The following is an 18,751-nucleotide window of genomic DNA, read 5'->3' on the forward strand; positions in this document are numbered from 1 at the left end:
TTGGAATATTACTTATTTCTTATAATAAGTTTTGCCACAATGGATCATAAAACATGTATTTTAGCATAAAATGCAACTACAAATCCATATGTTGAGGGGAAGGAAGTATTTAAAAATGTTTTGTGTGTGTTTGCAGATCTCTTTTTTAGAAAGTCACATCTTAAAGTAGAAATGGGATGGAACAGATTTATGAATGAACACATGCAGAATTGGCCATCCCTAGTTGAAACTTTCCATGTTGTGCATCATGTGTGCAAAACTTACAGGGAGGCTATGCCTTGTTGAGCATTCAGTGTACAAAACCTCCTGTTGGTGCTATTGATACACGTTTCCTGAGCCTTTATTCAAATAGGCTCAGTTACTGCTCTTTATGTGCATTTGCCAATCGACTCAAATGTACCTGAAATTATATCTTACATATAAGATTTTTTCCATTCAAAACTAACAAAATCATTATTTCACACAACTGTTCTACTGGAATCACTTTAGAACTGTTCTCTGTAAAAACGGCAATAGATCATGCTGAAAAGGCTATACATGCATCCTTCTAAAATCAACTTTCTAGGCATGGGGTTCCTTTGGATTTTTGGCTTCCTTATCTTGCCGGCGGCATTCTCACAAAGCACAGTCCCCACTGCAGGCAAGGACAACACATGCCCTTTCATTCTTGGAATGCCTGGGAGCAATGGATTGCCGGGTCCAGCAGGAGAGAAGGGTGATCAAGGTACAGTTACAAAGACTTGTCAGCGATGGGCTTTGTGCAGGCATGTCCAAAGTCTGTTTTAGGGGCCTAAACCTGGTTTAATCTGGCCCCTGTGGCAGTTTATTTCCTGGGGTAAAATCCTAAAAAAAACTCAACAACTTCAATCCTTAAAAAATGACTGTTGTGTAGTAAGGACCTTGGTCAGCAATGGCTGCTCATCGCCTTCTTGGGGGCGACATTTGTGGCCCCTTGCACTCCAGCCTCTTTACCGCACACACTGACCAGCCGTTGCAGGGAATTCCCTATGCCCTGGGGATGGGGGCAGATACCCATTGAAGACCGTGGCAGCCCAGCCAGCAGCTGCGTCGCCAGGGCAGAAACTTGCTGGCTATCCGGACATTGGCCCCTGCCCTGCCCAACCAGGCAGCACTGCTTTAAAAGGCCCATTGCCTGGTGGAGCTCTACAGCGATGTCGGCCATTTTAAATTCCAGATCTTTGCCTGCCTGCGTTTGTACTCTCCCACTTCACCTTAGAATGGGAGCAAGAGGGGAGGGACCACAACTGGGAAACATTCTGAGGAGGGAGCGAAGTGACCAGCATTGGGATGCTACCACTGTGTGTGTGTCTCCAAACTGGAACACTGTCATTTCTGCCGCCCCTGACACAATCCTAATTGTCACTTTTGGGGGATACCCCTCTTGGCTTTGGTTTGGTATCTAGGGGACCAATGGTAGCCCTGATGGGATGGGATACGGCTGCCGATTCTTACAATAAGGCAATCTGAGGTGAGCTTCGTGGCTCAGTGTAAAATAAGCCATTAGCCATTAGTCAGAACTTTTCAAAACAAGTATTTCTGTATTTGATGCCGAAGTATGAGCGCATCACCGCCATAATTGGTCCAGCTGCTCAAGGTTTGATCGGGATCTAAATGTTTGTCCATGCAACGGATGTTCTTATAGAACTTGACCATGGATTCGTATTTCTTACTTCCTGTTATTCCTTGTATTTCTTGCTGTTCATTTAATCCCTTGATTTCTAGGACCCCAAGGAATTCAGGGACCTCCAGGAAAAGCTGGGCCTCAAGGCGATAAAGGAGATCGGGGTCTAGTAGGTGAAAGAGGACCAAAGGGAGACCATGGAGCAAGAGGTAGGAGCCGATTCATAGATTAGCTACCTGCTAATCTGCCATCTTTCTTCTCTGGTGGACAAATCATACTGGGCACTGAAGAGACAACCGCTGAATGCAACCTGCTTTCACGTAAGAGTATTTGCAAAGTACAAGGCATCATCTCAATGGTTTCACTTTCCTTCACCAGGTAGTAGTAAAGTTACAGCCACCAGAAATCAAGATATAATTTCACCTAAAGCAAACAAACATTGCCTTTTCTGTGGCTGTATCTGCACCGTGAGGGAGCACATTTATTCTGACAAATAATTACAGAGAAAGATCTCACCTTGTGATGACATTTCCCTGTGACAACTGATGAGAAAATCCATCACTTCTAAACTAACTGCACATTTATTTTGGTTATATCTCTATTATACCACAAGAGGGCACATTTAAACCAACTAGTAACAAATGACCAAAGAACAAAAAGAACACAAAAGGGGAAATGCCACTTCCTGATGACTCTTCAAAAAACCTGACTCTGGAAAACCTGATCTGATAAACTCATAATAGAATTGTAGAGATGGAAGGGACCCCAAGGGTCATCTAGTCCAACCCCCTGCCATGCAGGGATCCTGCCCACAGCAATCCCTGCCCACAGCAAAGCACCAACCTTCCCAGTAAACAGCCAGATGCACTGACCCATTGTGCCACAGAAAGCATCCGTCACTGAAAGATGATTGTCAGTACAAAGACTTAGGTAGACCAGGGTCATCTGGTTGTTTCAGTTTCAAAAAATTATAAGTGTATACATTTTGTAAACCTATAAAAGGAGCATTCCTATGGTCAGGGGCTCCAAGACTTGACCACATTGAATTTCCCCAGGTGTCACCAAGAAATGCCCACAATAGGCTTTATGCCAGTCAGTTTGGAATAATGGTTGGCTTCTTTGCTCATTATATAACAATAATGTCAGTAGTTTAAGACTCCCCTCTCTATAGGTACTCAGTTGCTGATGCAGTTCGTCCTACACCTATTAGGAAGTCTGCCTAAATGCCTCCACCTATGTAATTCCTATAACAGCATACTTGGTGGATATAGTACAGGCATAGGCAAACTTGGCCCTCCAGTTGTTTTGGGACTACAATTCCCATCATCCTTGACCACTGGTCCTGTTAGCTGGGGATCATGGGAGTTGTAGTCCCAAAACATCTGGAGGGCTGAGTTTGCCTATGCCTGATATAGTATCATGTTTCCATCATGATCTGCTAAGAGTACTGTTAGAGAAACCACACTGGCAAAATCCTTTACCTGTGCAGCAATCAGGGTGAGAACAATCATATCTCAAACAAGATATGTGGGTCCAAGTTCCTAATAGGTGATGGTGGTGATTTGCAGCATTTGCACAGAGCAGCCGGGACTGCGTTTGCATAGTCCTTTTTAAAAACAAACAAACAAACAAACAAACAAACAAACAGGAATCTATTTATTGAGCTGACTTAAGCCTGATAATACTTACCCATTTTGCTTCAATTTTGACCTACTGTATCTCCAATTTGTGTTTTTGGAAAAGTTTACTAAAGAAATAGTATAAAGAGAAACCAGAATCCTGCTGAGAACAAACTATTTAGTGGAGAAAGGGAAATGGAGGTGGCCTCAATCACCAGCTCTGGGACAGCTGATTGATAGGATTCCAGTTTTGGTTAGTGTATGGTTTTTGGAGATGTTAATCAGGTAGGCTTGCATGAAAATGTGAACCAAACAATTTCTTCCCCAGCCCAACTGTGCCCAGCTGAATCTAGGCAAAAATAGTTTTGTTAGACAACTGGGGTCATCGACTTGTTTTTAAACCAGCAGCTTTGTCTTCTGAACTGCATTACTTGCTGTGTTTATTAAAGTACTTTTTCAAAAACTGAGAAGCAGAGGCGGAGAATCCAGAGGTTTTTGATGTTGCACTTGTGGCTTATCACAGAGGTGGTTCCTCTTGTTGTCATGCTTTTTTCAGTATACGCTTTACATCACAATATTAAGAATTTTGTCTTTATTGTTACATCATTTAGAACTTCAGCAACTGGAATCTGAAGTGGCCCGTTTGAAAGAACAAGTGGAGGCTCTGAGAAACACTATGCTCAGGAACCAAAATGGTGAGAAAATGGAGTGGACTGGCGAGAATGTGGATATCAGATATCATTTTCTGCAAAATGCATGAAGTTATCTATCAAGTGTCCTGCAGAGGGACCTACATGTTGATTTTAGTATGATGATGCAGCCTATATCCAGCTGCTCTGGCTCTTGGAGTTAAAGCTCTGAGAGATAATTTAGAAAATCAACAGATTGTAAGCTTTCGCAGGACCGTACCACTTCAAGTGGCAAGGGCAGGGTTGCATGTCTGAAGGTTCCCCAACCAAAAGGGCAAAACAATCTCCTTCTGTATAGATTAGTTTGTTAGGAAGGAAGCTCAGCTGATCCTACTCAGTGCCGGATTTAAGTATAAGCTAAACAAGCTCTAGCTTAGGGCCCCACTCTCTTGGGGGTCCCCCAAAAAATTAAAGGAAAAAAACTGGATGTACATTTCGAAAATGTAAGATAAGCTTCCTAATTGTATTTCAGTTCAACAATTACTTTGATAAAATACATATTTTGTTATATGCGAATGGCTTTAGATACCTATTAGGTCCATAAATTACCATATAGCATATATTCAACACAAAAAAACAGCGACAATTTGTTGTTGACAAAGGACAGCTGGACATACAAAGGGTCCCATTACCTTCAGTAGCTTAGGGCCTCATCAAACCTAAATCCGGCCCTGCTACTGACTGTATCTAAAACAGCCCTGAAGGTGGGTTTGGGCAGTTTAATGCACTGTCTGTCATGCCACAACAAACACACAGCTGCTAACAAATTCTTCACTGTGGTGTTACTTTACCTTATTTCAAAGTTGAACTGCCAACTGAGGGAGGGCCCCTACTGTCTAAAATGGTAACTGTGTTGGCTTTACATCACTAATAAGGTCGTTGGTTCTGATTTGCTAGCTTTGAGTTAAACCTGATTCTGGCTATGGATGTGGGGATTAGACATGGGAAGAACTGCTGAGCTTTATATGACCCAAGCATTAATTGTATGATTTATGACAAACCTGATTCCCATTCATATTTGCACATGCCGTATTTTTCGCTGTATAAGACGCACCAGACCATAAGACGCACCTAGTTTTTGGAGGAGGAAAACAAGAAAAAAAATATTCCGAATCCCAGAGACATGTTCTGTTGCATATGCTGACTATGTGTGTGTGTGTATGTGTGTGTGTAAGTGTAAGTAAGTGGAATACATACACACACATATAGCCACACGAAGCCTCTTCAGGGCAGGGGGAGCCTTCATCCCGCTGCCCTGAAGAGGCTTCGCACGGCTAAGCCAGAAGCTAGAACAGCAAGAGGGATTGCTGCGCAGCAATCCCTCTTGCTGTTCTGGCTTCTGGGATAGCTGCGCAGCCTGCATTCGCTCCATAAGACGCACACACATTTCCCCTTACTTTTTAGGAGGGGAAAAGTGCGTCTTATAGAGTGAAAAATACAGTAATTATATAATTAAAGTCACAGCAGGTTTAGCAGCTGTTCTAACAACAGTGGTTTACATTTCCTAAGGGCATTCAAACCAGCAGAGAGATAGTGCACTCTGCTAAGTCCCCACACTAAAGATTACTCAAATATCAATGTGAACTTGTAAGGTTCAAACTGAAAGACACCACCCAAACTTCATCTTAATAAACTAAGCATCAGCATGAATCAACAAAAGTGGTAGAGAGTGCCACCCACTAGCTAGCTAAAATGTAAGCTCAAAATACATTTTCCATCAAGTTCTGTGATTCTTTCAACTTGCAAGATGCAAGTTGGTGTGGAAGAAGGATGTGTTTAATCCTTTTCCAGTAAAGGGATCAGACCATACCTTCTCATTGCAGAAGACCACCAGTTCAGTCCCTGCTATATCCTCTTAAAAGGATCAGGTATCATAGAATCTTTTGCTCAACCTAGAGCCCATCCTAGAGCCCATCCTAGATCTTCCGTTTGTACAACCTTCCCAGACTGCCTTGCACAACAAGGAGGAGGAATAACTAATCAAGTACCATTCAACGAAACCAAAACTTAACGCAGCTGCAACTGATTCTCTATTCCTCTAGCTCATTTATTCCCAAATGGCCGAAGTGTTGGTGAGAAGCTATTCAAAACCGACGGCTCCCAAGGCAGCTTTGAGGCAGCCAAAGCGACCTGCTTCCAGGCCGGTGGTCTGCTTGCCTCTCCGAGGTATTCTGCGGAGAACGCAGCCATCCAGCAAATAGTTGCTCGTCACAACAAGGCAGCTTATCTGGGGATGAACGACTTGCAGTCAGAAGGCACGTTTGCCCACCTGGATGGCAATGAAGTCAATTACACCAACTGGGCAAGCGAAGAGCCAAACAATGCTGGCGGGAAGGAGGACTGCATTGAAATATTTCAGGATGGCAAGTGGAATGACAAATCCTGCACAGAAAGACGGTTAATAGTGTGTGAGTTTTAATCCTGGCTGCCAACTTCTGCCCAGTCGCAAGATATGCAAGATCTCCGATAGTATTTGGGAATATCCAATGCGAACCCTGTTAGAGAATGGGGACTATCCACTGGCCCCCAGTTCCTGTACAAAGCAAGAACCCATCTCCTCCACTCTGTCTGTATTTTAACAGAGTCCTCTTTTTACGCAACTCAGGCATCCATTTCAAGAGGCACAACCCACACTAGTCTGTTTGCTCATTACGGTACCAACTTGCTCACTCTGAAGCCACACAACACAATAACATACCCACTGCATTTCTACTTGCTCATTCCATATGCGATTTCCACTTGTCTTTTCCAGTATTTTTTCCCCCTAACCTGATTTATGACACCTGAACACTGGGAGTGACTTAACCTGCAGAATCAGTTGGGAAATCTTTCTATCCCTCCTCCATTTTTGGCATTGATTTCCACCATTTCCTGGCCTTTCACCTTCTGAAATCTCAGATACTTCACCAACTTCCCCCCATTATTGTTCCAGTTGTTATGGAACAACATTTTTCTTTTGCATTTCCCCCAGGGATATTTCAAATGTGCACTTATGCAGGTGTATACAATACAGTGTCCTACACGCACAGAGCCGCGCACCTCTGCTTCCTCTCCTTTAATTTTTGTTACTTTAAATATGTGGCACAAATAGCCGCACAGGCAGTAGCAGAGAACCTGGCACTGGGGGAGCTGGTGTCACTGTGTTCACTGTTACAGAAATCCTTCCCCAACACCTTCAAAGGCTACATTTCAACATTACTCCAATGAAAATAGAGAAGTCCTAAGGAGAAGCAGGACATTCTGCGGTCAAATCAGAAACCGGGACAGCTTCTGTAAATCTGGGACTGTCCTTGGAAAATAGGGGCACCTGAGACTGCCAGTTGGCAAAAATGCATCTATACATCCTCACAAATATTGCAAAAACTGTGCTAAGCAGGTACCACCCACTTTGCCTTCTCCGCAATGTTCTCATTTTCTACTTGTATGGATTTTTAAAAAGAAAGGATGGAGGAATTTTTTTTTAAAATGACCCCATGAAGTGGTAACTATTTTACTACTTCAGATGCAGGGAAAGTTGACTTTTGCCAACTTCGTGCTCAAATTCTACCAAAATTGAAGTAGTGGGTGCAGAATAAAACTTGTGAACTAAGGACTCAGCTAGATTGGTAAAAAAGCGTTTTATATGCGTTGTATATGCGATAACACACTATGACACCAGATGGCGCTGTGGAGTCCCATCTTTCCCAACCGGATTTCCCTGTATGAGTTAACAAAAGAGTGTGCAAGACTAAAATAAAAGATATACAGAAATACCTTTGGTTTGCTTGATTTAGTTCTGAATCTAACTTTCCCTCAAGTGAAATTTGTCTTTTTAGTAGCAGCCAAAGACCGCCTTGCCATATTATGTTGCAACACTGTTGTGTAATGCTGTGCTTTAAAAACGAGGGGGGGAAATATTTGCTTTGACAAATAGCAACCGCAATGATATATTGGCAGTTTCCCCAGATAGTTCTTGCTTCATCTGGACTTTTCTTCACCTGAGAGCCATTGCTACATATTTTGTACATGGGGGTAGTGTCAGGAGATGCAATTCCCACACGAAGGTAGAGAGTGGGTGGATCCAACAGGCCGTAAACCACTTTTAAGTGATATGGGGCTGGGAGGTACTATAATCAGATTTTGCTAGGTCATACTTGGAGTGGATCTGCAGAAGGTAAGTTAGTAATTTTTTCTTCACTGTTGTATAAATCGTGACTTTTCACAAACTAACCTGCAATGTTAATACCCTGTTAATCTGCTGTGTTGCTGCTGTGCCAAAATCTTAATCACTTTTGGCAGAGTTAAAAGAGGGCTCACCGGGAAAGAAGAGGTTCGTATTTCAAGGTTGGCCATATTCCCTTGAGCCATGCCATAGACTTTGAGCCCAGGGCATGGCCTGGGGGAACATGATGCAGCTAAGCAGGTCTGAGTTTGATCAATACCAGTTTGGGAGACTGCCTAGGAACCCCATGTATTACAACAGCTTACATACCCTGGTGCAGAACAATCCAATCTTTAAGATCTTCCAAAGAGACCCTAGTGGTCATTTCATGACCAGCAGACAGTTATCACATGGTGACAAAAGGTTCTTCTCAGTGGTAGTACCCACCACTGGATGTCGTCCCTCAAGTCATTTGTGATTGCATGTCCAACTACACTCAACTTTCCCTTGTCTCTGTATTCTAAAACCCAAGAAGACATTATAAACTTCCTCCCATGGCTCCCAGTACTTCCATTTTGTCAAAAGGACCAGGTCCAAGATAGATTGTAATATGGGGGAGGGCAGTATTTGCCAACTATTGGCAATTGTTATTTATTTTGCTATCTGGTGGTGTGAGTGGTCACTTACTAATTATCTTAAACAGTTAAATACATACGGGACACTTCTTTTCGTATAGATATGCTCCTATTTATACAGACTGATATATCATGTATCTAAGTTTGAACTTGCCGAAACTACCAATACCCCCAAGGATTAAATCTGACATGTTTTCATTTTATTTCTCTCCTATAAAATCCAGCTTGACCAAGCTTATTACCCCTACTCCTGAGTTATGCACCCAAACAGGCAACAAAATAAGCTACAGCAGGATTTTGAAACTTGACACTGGAAGTCTGCATCAATACCTGGCATGGGTACAAAGGAATAACAAGGAACAAAGCAATCATGTTTCAAGAAATAAATAACTCTGCTGGATGGATGAGAGTGAGGGTGGGAAAATGAAGTTGAGCATCTTGGCTTCAGCTCTACAAACGCATTATACATATAGAGAGCAAACAAGTCAGGATTAACACTGACTGATTTGGGCCAAATGACAATCAGTTCTTAGAAAAGCCGCTTCCTTACAACCCAGCACGACCAAGCAGCCAAAATCAGTGTCAGGAGTGGCATTCAGCAGAGTGAAGGAAGCAGCCTTAATTTGGGGTGGGCCGGTGAGGGGGGGGGAGAGCAGTGGAAAAATAGGACTGGTGCCTGAATGGTGCAACAAGATCTGTAAACGTGCTGGCCCTTGGGATGGGCTCCACTTTAGGCAATGGTATGACTTGGGCCAGTGATCAGCATGAAGCCATTCATATGAAAGGGTGGCACTACACCAGACATAGGCAAACTCAGCCGTCCAGATGTTTTGGGACTACAGTTCCCATCATCCCTGACCACTGGTCCTGTTAGCTAGGAATGATGGGAGTTGTAGTCCCAGAAAATCTGGAGGGCAGAGTTTGCCTATGCCTGCACTACACTATGTAGATAGGAACAAACCTGGCACTGAACATCTGGGGTCAACAAGGGCAGTGAGCATCTTTAACCCCAACCCCAATGGAGTCTATGGATGCATTTGATGGGGAACCGGTGGCCATCCAAACGTTGTTGAGCTCCCAACTCTCATCATCCCTGAGTATTGGCCATGCTGGCTGGGAGTTGAAGTCCAACAACATCTGGATGGCGTCAGGTCTCCCATCCCTGTCATAGCGAAGAAGAAATTGTTGTGGGGGGGGGGGGACACTGCTGTTATGAGAATAAGTCCTGAAGAGACCAACTTGGCTGTGAGTCCTGGAAGATCTATTCCCTGCCTTGTAGGCCTTTTCCACCTGGCCTGGGAAGGTGCAGTTTGGACTGACACCAGCTGCAGAAGCTGAGGCTGCTGAACTGATTCTTGGGCTGGGTACTGTTTTTGTTGGGGTGTGCATTGTTGCTGCTAATTTGTTTGTATCTTTATTTTAGATCTTGTGATTTATGTGGAAATGGTTTAGTTTGGCTGTGTGCTTTTTAACTTTATTTATTGTCTAGGACTACTGTTATGTTGCAGATTTATGATTTTTTTTATGTTGTAAGCCGCCTTGAGCATGGTTTGAACTGTGGAAATGTGGCATACAATATGGAAGGTGGATGCCTGACACACTTGAGTCTGAATGGTCTAGGCCTGACAGACCCCACAGCAGGGTGCATTGTGACTTTGTACAGGGACAGACAAGGTCCCTGGGGATGCCACAGTGTGTAAACCCTCCCTTCACCCCCACCTCAACTAGCATGATGGGAGCCATTTTGCTACTACAGTGGTACCTCGGGTTACATACGCTCAGGTTACAGACTCCGCTAACCCAGAAATAGTGCTTCAGGTTAAGAACTTTGCTTCAGGATGAGAACAGAAATCACGCTCTGGTGGCGCGGCAGCAGCAGGAGGCCCCATTAGCTAAAGTGGTGCTTCAGGATAAGAACAGTTTCAGGTTAAGAACGGACCTCTGGAACGAATTAAGTACTTAACCCGAGGTACCACTGTAATAGTATAAACCAGTGTTTCCCAAACTTGGGTCTCCAGCTGTTTTTTAGACTACAACTCCCATCATCCCTAGCTAGCAAGAATAGTGGTCAGGGATGATGGGAATTGTAGCCCAAAAACAGCTGGAGATCCAAATTTGGGGGGGGCGATGCTGATATAAACTGGGACATAGCGGGGGGGGGAGGGGGCTGTGTGCCTGTTCTCCCCTACGCAGTTTGAGACTTCACCTGTTCAAGTGAAAGCCTGGAGATAGCTCAGACTTCCTCAGACTCGGCCCTACAGATGTTTTGAGACTACAGTTCCAATCATCCCTGACCACTGGTCCTGCTAGTTAGGGATCATAGGAGTTGTAGGCCAAAAACATCTGGAGGGCTGAGTTTGAGGAAGCCTGAGGTAGCTAAATTCACACATAAATAGACCCAGCAGTTGGTATTAGCCGTGTCATACCTTAATTGAAGCCATATAACCTCTGGTTGCTATATCCTGAGGAATAACAACAGGGCATTGCTATTATACAAGCCCCCGTTGGTAAACACTCGGCAAAATTTGTCTTGCCACCCTAGATGGATTTCCCATAAGGGTCACACACGTTCTGTTCTCGTGTACATAAATAGTCTGAATCAACTGCTGCTGGCGTTGGCAGATGTCAGAACTCTTGATTTCCCAGCACATACTCCAACCCACTTCACAGTGGCCTTTAAAAAAAACCATTTCCTTATTTACAGGAACAGGGTGAGCAGTTTAACACACATGTATCATCAGATTAGCCGACCTTTCCCACATGGATAAATGTCACGTCAAACATTGGGCAATAAAGAGACTAGAGTGACCTGCCTAATAATCCCATCAGTTAAGGTCTCAACTTCAAACCTATCAAGATTTCTGCTTGACTCTGTCACCATGATTGTAACATAGCTAGAGTTGTCCTCATAGGTATCCATTTCTTTTATTCTTGTGCAGGGATAAAATAATAAAAAACAGTGCTTCTCAAATCCCCCCCCCCATATACTAAAGGGGCAGTCAGTCACTCGTAGGGTGTCCTGAACCCCTGGCCTACCTGGCGGCAAGTCACTGTGCCACGTCCAAAGCTCAAAGTCCAAGGGTCAATCCAAACAAGTGAAGTCCAAAGTCTGAAGGTCAGGAAATGAGGTTCAGTGTCCATCCAAGTAGCCAAGTCTAAAGTCCAGCAATCAGTCCAGAGTCAAACCCAAATCACAGTCCTGTAGAAATCCAGGAGCATCCAAGTCAAGGTCCCTCGACATGGGCAGTTGGGCAGACACAGCACCTCAGGTCTGCTTACCTTTGGTGCCTTGCATACTGATTGCAGCTCCTGGGCTTGATGAGCAATATGACCCTCACCTGTTCTAAGCCTGCTCTAGCAAAGGAATCACACACATTCTCCCAGAGCTAGCAAGCCCCACCTGGCCAGCTTGGGAACTGGGCTGTGGGCCCTTGCTTGCCTCAGCCTCCTAGAGCACATCTCCCACTGTTCCCAACGTCTCAGAGTTGAGACGCTGAGTTCATGGAGACAGGGGCTCCTCTGGCTCTGGTGATGGGTCCTGCTGCTTTGGTTCCTGTGCACTGGCCCTCACCCCCTTGTCATCCTCCATCACCCTGTAAGGCCTTCTTCCACCAACCTCTCCATCCCCATCCCCTGCTTGCCCCAATGTGTCCCAGTCCCAGCTACACCCCTCACCAGGAACCCCTTCCTCCTCCCTGTTGTCCTGCCAGTTCATGGCATCTGTCCACAGGTAGTTGGACTCCAGCTCTCATCATCCCCAAACAGCATAGCCAATGATCAGGGAGCATGGGAACTGAAGTCCAGCAACTCCTGGAGGGTCACAGGTCAATTGCCCTCGCCTATGGTGAACATCTAGCAAACTTTCGATTTTGTGGGGGAAACCACTCCAAACCGTTTCCAGGAATGAAACTGATGATTAACTGGTTTTGCAACTGCTGACCTAGTTTGTTATACGCATACATCTTTAACTCTGTAATGAATCTGTTGCAATGGAAAGAGCAAGCAGATTTCTACTTCTTGCTAGCAGGGATCAGAGAGTGCTTCCTGCTAAGAGGCATTGGCTGCATACACACTGGACTTTTCAAGTACATGATTTCACCCAAAGAATCCTGGAAATTTTAGTTAACCTTCAAAGAGCTACAGTTCCCAGACCCCTTAATAAACTACAGTTCCCATGAGTCTTTGGGGCAAGTTGTGTGCTTTAGATACATGGTGTGTACCCGGCCATTGAATGGCTTGCTAGTATGTCAATACTGTGTGGGAGCCTACACAGACAGAGCAGGCTCGACCACTGCAGTCTTCCAGGAATGGAGGAAGACCAGTGGCCCACTTTCTCCTGCACACATTTGACACTAATTGCCTGAAGAGGACTAATGTCCCCTGAGCATTGCAGGTCATGCTAGGACCTGCTACCACATTTCTGCTACTCCCCCCCCCCGCAAAACCCCCCTCATGTTCCCTCTGATTTGGGGTGGGGCAGTGGGAGTAAATAGCAATGTGCTCTTTGCACAAATTGAAACCTATACCACAGGTGAAGTCAGGTTTACCCTTCTCTTGCTATTTATTATTCTAAAAAACCATTCATACAAGCAATAAAGCACTGGATAACATGCCATCTAGTTTGACCCTAACTGTGGCAAATAAGCCTGAGAAATCTGAAGATCCTAATCTATGTCTTAAGTATTTGCCTTGCAGAACTTGAAACCTGTGACCCCTACTGTAAGATCTTGTTTCCACTTTAGCTTAGGATAACAATGGCCCAGCTATGAGGTGGCAAAATCTGAGTCAGACCTAACCAAACTAGACTGCAAGTGTGTGATAGAATTTGCCCCTGAGAAAAAAAGATTCCTATACACAAATTCCTGGTGTGTGAGAGAAGACTACTGAGGACCTTTTTTGGCTGTGTGTGTGGAACTCTCTGTAGGGAAGAGGATTCAGTCATATAAAGGTAAAGGGACCCCTGACCATTAGGTCCAGTCGTGAATGACTCTGGGGTTGAGGCGCTCATCTCGCTTTATGTAAGTTCAGATGTACTATCTGGCATGGCCCCAGGCAGAGATGTCGCCTTCAACTAACTATACAAATGCTGTTGTGCTTTGCCGTAGATCTCATCATCGAGAAATGCAACGCCATGTCCTCTGCATTCTTGTGCTGGGTGCGTCATCGGTGAGAATGTCAGATCCGCAGCAATGCAACTGTGAAGAGAAAGTGCCAGCCTGCACGGTTATTCATGGAAGCAATGGATTGCCGGGCATCCCTGGGAGCAATGGACTGCCAGGAAGAGATGGGAAGGAAGGTCCTCAAGGCGAAAAAGGAGAGCAAGGTATGGCATAAGGAATTTCCAAGAGCTATCCAATGGTAGTCATAAAATCATAGAACTGTAAAGTTGGAAAGGACCTTGAGGGCTATTTATTCAACCCCCTGCAATGCAAAGATCTCAACTAAAGTATCCATGACAGATTACCATCCAATGAAGGAGAGTCCACAACCTCCCTCGGGAGTCCATTCTATTGTTGAACAACTCTTACTGTCAGAAAGTCCTTCCTGATGTTTAGCCGGAAACACCTTTCTTGTAACTTGAAGCCATTGGTTTGAGTCCTACCCAGAGCAGGAGAAAACAAGCTTGCTCCATCTTCCATGTGTTAGCCCTTTAGATATTTGAAGATGGCTACCATATCTCCTCTTTCCCAGGCTAACATACCCAACCCCCTCAATTGTTCCTTATAAGGCTTGGTTTCCAGCCCCTTGATCATCTTGGTTGCTCTCTCAGTATTAGGAGGAAATCATAGCTCAGTGACAAAGCACATACCTGGCATGGAGGAGGCCCCATGTCCCATCTGTGGCTTCTCCATGCAAAAGGGATCTCAAATAACACGACTAGAAAAGACTGCTGGTCACTCTCCTCCAAAGAGGTGGAACAATGAAGACCCCCAGTTTCCCGCAGAATGTCCTTTCAAATAACTATTTGTTGGTGTATTCATATGTTTAACTATAACCCAAGAATGCCCATCCATTATGTTGCTCACTTGTTCATCTTTTTTTGTTCATCCATTGGATTAAATGGCAGGTTTACGAGGAATGCAGGGACCCCCAGGAAAAGCCGGGCCTCCTGGCCTTAAAGGGGAAAGTGGTCAGAAAGGTGACTGTGGAGGGAAAGGTAAGGGATGTGAACAACTGCAGACACACACAAGCCAAGAGATTTTTCTGAAATTTGTCTGGGTTCTATACACAAGGCTAATAAGAATCTAAGCTTTGTGGTTCCATACAAAAAGTAAAACATTCCAAATGATGAGAGAGGATATGTCTTTATTGAAATATAAGTGTATTAAAGTCTAGAGTTACTTTAGATATCTGTCTTAATTAAAATGGCCAATTGATTACAGCTGCAAAATCAGTCTGGTTAAACTGAGGTTGTGTACTCCCATGATTTCTTTAAAACTGCTACTTCAATCAACAACAGAAATGTTTCATTTATTGATTCAAGCAGATTCTAGTTGATGGAAGCAAACAGTCTCATATAAAGTCCCATGTGACACTACCAATTCATACACATACACATGAGCTGGGATACCTCAGCCTGTAGAACATGAGACTCTTAAATCTGAGGGTTGTGGGGCTGAGTCCCACCTTGGACAAAAGATTCCTGCATTGCAGGGGGTTTGACTAGATGACTCTTGTGGTCTCTTCCAACATTGTGGTTCTATGATTCTATGAGCAAGGAAGTATGGTGCCATTTTTTTCAGCCTGCTATGATTGTATACACCATAATGACCACATACGTGGCCTTCCAGGGAGGCCAATACTTTACACAAGTTATGCTTCCATGTGAGTCTGGTTGTGACTCCCTCACTTATCTGGGGCTGTTTGAAAGTGTGAACCAGTCCACCAATCATACGCAAAAGGAGATCCCAACAAGTGTCTGATATGGAATCTCTATTCTGGCCTCAACATCACTATGGTTAGCTAAGGGAGGTGGGTGGAGTCTCTGAACCAGACCTGACCTGATTTGTTTTAGTTTGAAAATAGTTTCCTTGTTCCTTGATGAATGGTTCATTGTGTACACTATCAACCTTATGCATCTGATGAGGTGAGCTCTTCTGAACCACAAAAATGTATGCAACATTATATTTGCTAGTCTTAAAGTTCTGCCAAGACACTGCTGATTTTGCTGCAAAGACTAACACTCTTCTGGAATTAAGTCAATGAGAAACTGAATGGGGCAGGGAGAAGTTCAATGGTGGATTTGAGATTTGTCACTTCTGAAGAAGATTCTTCCTTTGTTGTTCTTTTGTAATCTTTTATACTTTAACACAAACAGAACAAGAATAATACTGTCCTTTTGCCTTTTAGAACTTGAACTGCTAAAAACTCAAATTAGTGATTTACAAGGAGAGCTGAAGGCTTTGCAGCTGACTGCAAGCAAAACCCAGAAAGGTAAGCTAGTTGTTTGTGTACCTTGATGAAAGATGTATGGGTTGCCATTAATATCATCCTCTGACCTTACACAGTCCTTAATGCAACCAAACCACTCATTTGAGCAACTAAATGTACAGCAATTGCTTTATGGATCAGGCCCAGGTCCTAAATTTGGGCTATTAATGACGAAAGCACTTTTGAAAAAAATAATTTTGATTGTATTGTCTGTTAGCCATTCTAGGTTACATTTTCTCAAACAGCACAAAAGTAGGAGGAAAACTATTTGTGACTAACGGCGATGACGGTGATTATGAGGCTTCAAAAGTGACGTGTAACCATTTTGGTGGCCAGGTTGCTTCTCCAAGGAATGAAAATGAAAACAACGCTGCACTGAAACTCTCTGCAAAAATGGGAAGAAAAGTATTTTTTGGAATGAATGACCAGGAGACAGAAGGCATCTTCAAGCATCTTAATGGTGAAACAATGGAATATTCAAACTGGGCACCAAAAGAACCCAATGGGGTGGAAGAGGACTGCATAGAATTGTATCCAGATGGCAAATGGAATGACATCTCATGCAATGTGGCTCGGTTAATAATGTGCGAATTTTGATCTGTCTTTATGGGTGTTTATAGACATATTAAAGCAGAATTCAAAAATCTGTTTATTTTTTATTTTTATTTTTATTTTTATTTCTGCTTTTAATTTTTTATTGAATTTACTTGATAACATAACATTATTATATATGGTCTTTTGAAAAAACAAAGATTACAAAACAATGTCAGTTCAAAATATAATACAATTCACCATACACTCCTACATTTATACACCTAAGATTTCCCCCCCCCACCCCACCCCAATGCCTTTACCTTTTCTATTTTCCTGTTGTACAAAACTTGACATTAAACTAATTATACTATCTTATAATTTCTTACTAATTTTTAGAACCTTTTCATTCATATATACAGAAATCATTCAAAAATCTGTTTAATTGACTGAATCACCTAGAGAACTTCAGGCACATTGTGTACCAAATTCCAAAGAGTAATAGGATTGCTGATAGTATAGAGGCCAAGAAGCTAATAATACAGTCGTACCTTGGATCCCAAACGCCTTGTGACTCAAACATTTTCTGCAAACCCAGAAGTGAGTGTTCCGGTTTGCAAACGTTCTTAGGAACCCAAACATCTGATGCAGCTTCCGATTGGCTGCAGGAGCTTCCTGCAGCCAATCAGAAGCCGCTCCTTGGTTGTCAAACATTTTCGGAAGTCGAACGGACTTCCGGAATGGATTCCTTTTGACAACCAAGGTACGACCGTATATCGGACTGTTCCATTGAATTTGTAGGTTTGCTACATTTGGGATAATACGCTGTTCCATTACTGTTTCTATACTTTCCATACTATATTTTATCTTGAAGTTACTGTTTTAGAGTGATAATGATACAACATTTACCTATGTGTTTAGCTAATGACATGCGGGCATATTTGACCATTATTGAAACAGTTTTTACTGCCCCAGTTCATTATCATTACATACCTCTCCACCACCTGACACACATCTTGCTCCTTACCTATTCATAGAATTGCAGAATGGAAGGGGCCACAAGGGTCATCCAGTCCAGCCCCTTGCAATGCAGTCCCCAAAGGGGGGCTCAAACTCAAGACCCTGAGAATAAGAGTCTTGTGTCCTACTGACTGAGCTATCCCAGCTCCATTGCTTTTAGAACAATCTTGAGCAGCCACTCTCTTGATATGATTTGGGGACCATCCTTTTTCACGCAAAAGAAGCAAACTGTTCTGTTTTGAGCAATTTTGTTGGGTGGTTCTTGCTACAGGTAAGAGTCTAGGTTTGGGCAAATAGAGCAAGACGTGGGGAGCTGGGGCAAGGTCTAGGCTGAGGTAAGGCAACAGTTGCAAGATTATATGGCACTGCTTCACCCAGGGATCAGGTTGAAGGGTGCACAAAGACAGAGTTCAAATACTGTTTCAGCAGCAATAATCCTCTAACTGAGGTTTAAGCAGGACCTACCTTCTGTGAGAGACACGGGTGGTGCTGTGGGTTAAACCACAGAGCCTAGGACTTGCCGATCAGAAGGTCGGTGGTTCGAATCCCCACAACGGGGTGAGCTCCCGTTGCTTGGTCCCTGCTCCTGCCAACCTAGCAGTTCGAAAGCACGTCAAAGTGCAAGTAGATAAATAGGTACTGCTCCGGTGGGAAGGTAAACGGCGTTTCTGTGTGCTGCTCTGGTTCACCATGCCGGCCACATGACCTAGAAGCTGTACGCCGGCTCCCTTGCCAATAAAGCAAGATGAGCACCGCAACCCCAGAGTCGGCCACGACTGGACCTAATGGTCAGGGGTCCCTTTACCTTTACATTACCTTCTGTGAGAGGATCTGAAAGAAAGCCACCCATTGAAACCTGCACTTTTGCAATGCCGTTCTCTGGCCATGTAACGTGTGCAAAAATGGATATACTAGGGTAAAGCGGCCATAGAAATGCTTGTCAGTGGAAAATAACATACAAATGTGCATTATATTAGGCACCAGCCCAGCCCTCGACACTGACGCTGTCTGCTAGGTGCGGGACATGGAGGGTTCATGGGGCT

General features: G+C 43.8%; 2 protein-coding genes across 3 annotated transcripts; both read left to right on the forward strand.

The window, feature by feature from the left end:
* Window positions 1-567: 567 nt before the first annotated feature.
* On the forward strand, window positions 568-6,369 carry LOC128413358 (pulmonary surfactant-associated protein D-like). The gene is made up of 4 exons (XM_053387400.1): window positions 568-724; window positions 1,744-1,851; window positions 3,873-3,956; window positions 5,993-6,369. Exons 1-4 carry the CDS (start codon window positions 568-570, stop codon window positions 6,367-6,369), a joined length of 726 nt encoding a protein of 241 aa, XP_053243375.1.
* LOC128413787 (pulmonary surfactant-associated protein D-like) lies at window positions 3,889-16,803 on the forward strand. 2 transcript variants are annotated; one of them, XM_053388204.1, is made up of 5 exons: window positions 3,889-3,956; window positions 13,832-14,049; window positions 14,794-14,883; window positions 16,077-16,160; window positions 16,375-16,803. In XM_053388204.1, exons 2-5 carry the CDS (start codon window positions 13,848-13,850, stop codon window positions 16,752-16,754), a joined length of 756 nt encoding a protein of 251 aa, XP_053244179.1. In that variant the 5' UTR covers window positions 3,889-3,956; window positions 13,832-13,847; the 3' UTR covers window positions 16,755-16,803. The 2 variants fall into 2 exon arrangements, with proteins under 2 accessions (XP_053244179.1, XP_053244178.1); XM_053388203.1 differs by lacking the exon at window positions 3,889-3,956 and adding an exon at window positions 7,993-8,103.
* Window positions 16,804-18,751: the final 1,948 nt, after the last annotated feature.

This window comes from Podarcis raffonei, chromosome 5 (genome assembly GCF_027172205.1).
Source record: "Podarcis raffonei isolate rPodRaf1 chromosome 5, rPodRaf1.pri, whole genome shotgun sequence".
In the NCBI taxonomy this organism is placed as follows: domain Eukaryota; kingdom Metazoa; phylum Chordata; class Lepidosauria; order Squamata; family Lacertidae; genus Podarcis; species Podarcis raffonei.

What these genes read in the sequence shown, in the direction of transcription:
- LOC128413358 (XM_053387400.1), top strand. Translation starts at nt 568, where the DNA reads ATGGGGTTCCTTTGGATTTTTGGCTTCCTTATCTTGCCGGCGGCATTC. An exon ending in AGGAGAGAAGGGTGATCAAG is followed by an intron (nt 725 to 1,743) that starts GTACAGTTACAA and finishes CTTGATTTCTAG; the next exon opens with GACCCCAAGGAATTCAGGGA. An exon ending in TATGCTCAGGAACCAAAATG is followed by an intron (nt 3,957 to 5,992) that starts GTGAGAAAATGG and finishes CTATTCCTCTAG; the next exon opens with CTCATTTATTCCCAAATGGC.
- LOC128413787 (XM_053388204.1), top strand. Translation starts at nt 13,848, where the DNA reads ATGCAACGCCATGTCCTCTGCATTCTTGTGCTGGGTGCGTCATCGGTG. An exon ending in AGGTGACTGTGGAGGGAAAG is followed by an intron (nt 14,884 to 16,076) that starts GTAAGGGATGTG and finishes TTTGCCTTTTAG; the next exon opens with AACTTGAACTGCTAAAAACT. An exon ending in TGCAAGCAAAACCCAGAAAG is followed by an intron (nt 16,161 to 16,374) that starts GTAAGCTAGTTG and finishes ATTGTCTGTTAG; the next exon opens with CCATTCTAGGTTACATTTTC.